Source organism: Impatiens glandulifera, chromosome 1 (assembly GCF_907164915.1).
Source record: "Impatiens glandulifera chromosome 1, dImpGla2.1, whole genome shotgun sequence".
NCBI classification, from domain to species: domain Eukaryota; kingdom Viridiplantae; phylum Streptophyta; class Magnoliopsida; order Ericales; family Balsaminaceae; genus Impatiens; species Impatiens glandulifera.
In genome coordinates, this window is record NC_061862.1 from 102,111,640 (window position 1) to 102,115,925 (window position 4,286).

General features: G+C 28.6%; 1 protein-coding gene across 1 annotated transcript; it reads right to left on the reverse strand.

Annotated features, from left to right (window-relative positions):
• Positions 1-314: 314 nt before the first annotated feature.
• On the reverse strand, positions 315-1,090 carry LOC124922622 (calmodulin-like protein 3). Its single transcript, XM_047463347.1, has one exon. It carries the CDS (start codon positions 872-874, stop codon positions 317-319), a length of 558 nt encoding a protein of 185 aa, XP_047319303.1. The 5' UTR covers positions 875-1,090; the 3' UTR covers positions 315-316.
• Between the last annotated feature and the right edge of the window lie 3,196 nt (positions 1,091-4,286).

The following is a 4,286-nucleotide window of genomic DNA, read 5'->3' on the forward strand; positions in this document are numbered from 1 at the left end:
TTAAAAAATAACCCAAAAAAGCAAGATCAAACAAGCTCCTAGTCTTGGTTTATTTCAATAAACCATTTTAAAACTTGTATTAATGCAATAGTTTTGTTTTATTTCATTAAACTATTTAATAATGTTCAAATTATTTTTTTGCTATAATCTATTTTGGTTAACTCAATTAAACTCTTAAATGATCTGTATATTATATTGCTAATAGTTTGTAATTAATTTATGTTAGTTAAATATATAACATAATATATATATACTAGTATTAATAAGAACAAATATTCTATAAAAATGAATGAAATTGAATTATCATCTTCATAATTCAACCCAAAAAACCAGTCATCATAAATTTAAATTCCTCAAAATTCACAAACCCATCTCCATCTCTATCCACTCCATGAATCATCTTCCTACATTCTTTCAAGCTACAATTCACACAACCCAAATTCACCATAACTTTCTGCAATTCCCTAGCAGAAATATAACCATTCTTATCACAATCAAACACCATAAAAGCATCTTTAATCAAATTCTCTTCATCTTCTTCTTCTCTAATCAACACGCTCATGAACTCATCCATGTCCACGAACCCATCCCCGTTTCGATCCATTTCCTTCACCATTCCTTCCGCTTCCTTTGCAGCCAATGACTTGTTCTTACCTAGCCTCAGTAAAACTCGGCTCAGTTCCATTTGCGATATTTTTCCATCTCCATTGGAATCCAAGAACTTGAAGACATGTCTCAACTGATGGGATGATTCCATCGTTGAGAAACTATCCATCTCCAGTACCTTGTTTCTTGATCTTCTTCTTATTTTCCATGGAAGGTTTAGAAATTTTCCAGTTGCCTTTTTCAGAGAGCTAAAGTTAGTGTCTGCCATGATTCAGAGAGAGGAAACTAAACAATAAATATTATATATATAGACTAAAGGTAGTAATAATAATAATGCATTTTTCAGCAAAAAAATGATTGGGGTGTTTGAATCAAGAAGTGAAACAGAGATGGGCATGTGATGTTTGCATGTGAAAAAAAATTAAATAAATAAAAGGCTCTTTCTCATAACCCTTTTGGCATCTTCCAATAATTTCACAGCTAATTAATCACAAGTACACAACCCTAGACAATGATAGAAATCTGGATTCTTTTATAATGCTAAAGATTGCATGCCATGTCAGCATAATAAGCTGCCAAATCAGCAAGCAATACTCACTTCTTAAAAAAGAAAACAAAAATTGAATACCCATTCACGGGGTCTCATTGAAAGCATCAAATTGGACCTTTGATTTGTAAATGAAGTTGTGCTTCTGTTCTGACTATGATGTTGAGTCAGCTTTGACTGCTAACTTGGCAGCTTAGTATGCTGACATGGCATACTATAATAATTTGTGGTATATACAGATTATGTTATACCACTACCACATGAGAGTGTTGAAGGTTCTTGGAAGGTGCGGGAGAGCAATTATTGAAGATGATAAGGAAGGAAGTAAAGACAAATAATGAATGGATCTCCTAGACTTGAGTATCTCAATCTTGGAAAGAATTCAATGTAAATAAATCAATCTTACATGTGACAAGAATAGAAAACAAAATTTCCACAGTTTAATGGTGACAGGCAATTATTGATTGTGTTTTTCTGCAAATGGGGTTCAATGATGAGAAGAAAAAAAAGATGGTTCAGATGTGACAGCCAAAACTAATATTCACAGTTAAAAAAAAACTCAACCAAAGACATCTTCATGGATTTACACCAATTCCTCTGTTTTCAGAAGAAAAATAGGGAGATTAAAACAAAAATAAATCTTATGAGCAATTGATTTTACATATAGGGTGATTACAATCTCCAAGTTGTCTTTCTCAATCACCTTAATGGGTTATGTATATGAAATTGAACAAAAGTAGAACCATATTTGATGAAACATAGTCATAGAAAAAAGAAAGTTTTGTATATTCATCACACACACACACACACACACATATATATATATATATATATATATATATATATATATATATATATATATATATATATATATATATATATATATATATATATATATATATATATATATACCTATGCTTAATCAATCTTAGTTTTTGATAATATTACTAATCACAATTCCCTAATTGGCTCAAGTTACATATAATTTAACACAAGTGGGCTTACAAAACTATTAATGAATACAGAGTCAACCATAGAAGTCCCAGAGATGCAACAATATCATCGGTCCACTATCATTCTCGATGAAGATTTTATCTAGTTAGCTGACATTTCATAATTGGTGTTTTATTTTTCTCATTTTATGCAGGTATTTCAGCCGATCATTTGAAAGGTACTCTTGTGATAGGTTTATTAGGTGTTTTCTTTGTGCATATGTTCTTGACTTTGTATTCATTTTTACAGTCATGCGATTTTTGTGTTTGTGTTGTAGTTTTAATGAAAGTTTCAAATTTTGAAAAAATAAATAAAGAAAGTCCCTACAAAACTACAACCCATCAGTATAGAGACCTGCCTTCTAAATTGGTTTTCCATGGCAAGGGTCTTCTATATATGAAGAGACAAATCAGAAATAGCCAACAAACTCCAGTTTAAGGAACTGCCATAACATTCATATCATATGCAGTTGGACACAAACTAAGCCGTAGCTAAAAAGCTGGTAACAGATTTTTGGGTTGGGCTCAGGTATTTTGTGATGGCTTGATATTTGTTAGAAAAATATACTAAATGATAAAAGATTAATGGCAAAACTTAATCCCCGGTACAAATATCAATATTATTTTTTCTTCTTTTACTATTAAGGCATTGTAAAATATAATATTTTTAATTTATCTTTGAATAATTTTAATATATATAATATTAATGTACACACTTTAAAATTGTTTATAACTAGTTATTAAGAGAACGATGATATTAAAATAAATGAAATACATTTTCTTTTAATTTTCAAAAATTTTAAAATATAATCTTAATAAATTGCATTAATAATATTTTATTTTATTTTATTTATTAATTATTCATTTTATTATTCTAAAAAAATAATATATATTTTAATATATATATATATATTTATATATTTAATTTATTCATTATCTTTGTTATTACTCTAAAAGAAATTATATATAAATAAATAAGTTAATTAACAAAAATATATATTAACACATTAATAGATAGAGAAAAAAAATATGTTAATGGAGAGAAGAGAGAAAAATTATTAATGGAGAGAAATAATTTTTTAAAATTTTACTTAATTAATGAATCATAATTACCATCTCACTCGTTTTGTTTAAAAAAAAAAAATTAATTCCAACCGTCATTACTCTTACAATATATACATAAATTAAAGGTTTAATTATAATATCCATTATTTTAAAAAAATATTAATATAATTGAGAAAATATATATTATTGATTTATAATATATATTTAATAATATTATTATATTTTTAGGAAATATGAAAAAATTTGGACCCATAAAAAGTGTGAGATCCTATAAAATTGCATTATCCTTTGGCCAGGTCTGGATAGACCACAAGACCAATCCAATCAGGGCCAGACTCTAACTGAGAACAATCCTCTATCTACAACAATGTGACCATAAGCCAAAGCCGGAGGCCAACAACACCATTAATCACCCTCTGATCTAGGTGAGAACAATCCTCTATCTACAACAATGTGACCACAAGCCAAAGCCGGAGGCCAACAACACCATTAATCACGCTCTGGTCTAGGTGTCATGTCTCACCAACCATATATATATTCTCGTTGAACATATAGAACCAATCATGTTCAAGTAATTCTTTGTAAAATCTATAGAGTGAGCATTGCTTGGCCGAATATCGTTAAATCCCTTATTCTCTATCATTTAAGATGGTGTGATTACACAACTCGGTTAGATTAACCATAAGTAAAATAAAGATGATACAAACTTCAAAATTTGAATCAGAAATATAGCAAAATACTTCTAAAATAAACAATATTTCTTGTAAGGAAGATACATAAGGTAAGTAGCTAGAATGTTTCAATTTATGCTGAAATCTGCTTTTCCATGACAGAAGTTTGTTAGAATAAACTTTTAGTATCAAGTTAAGTTAGTAAAAGAACATATGAACCTAACCAATTGTTCATGATAAGTAAAAAAAATAGTGATTATACATTACCAAGAGAGACTATATGGATTCCATTAATGATTAAACTCACAATTTATGATAAAATTGGATGAAAATCAAGCTTCCTAATGAAACAAACCAAATAAGAGAAATCAAGAATATTCTTTAGTAACGCGAAAATGCTAGAAC

Excerpts from the sequence above, each read along its gene's own strand:
- LOC124922622 (XM_047463347.1), bottom strand. The coding sequence starts at position 874 with ATGGCAGACACTAACTTTAGCTCTCTGAAAAAGGCAACTGGAAAATTT.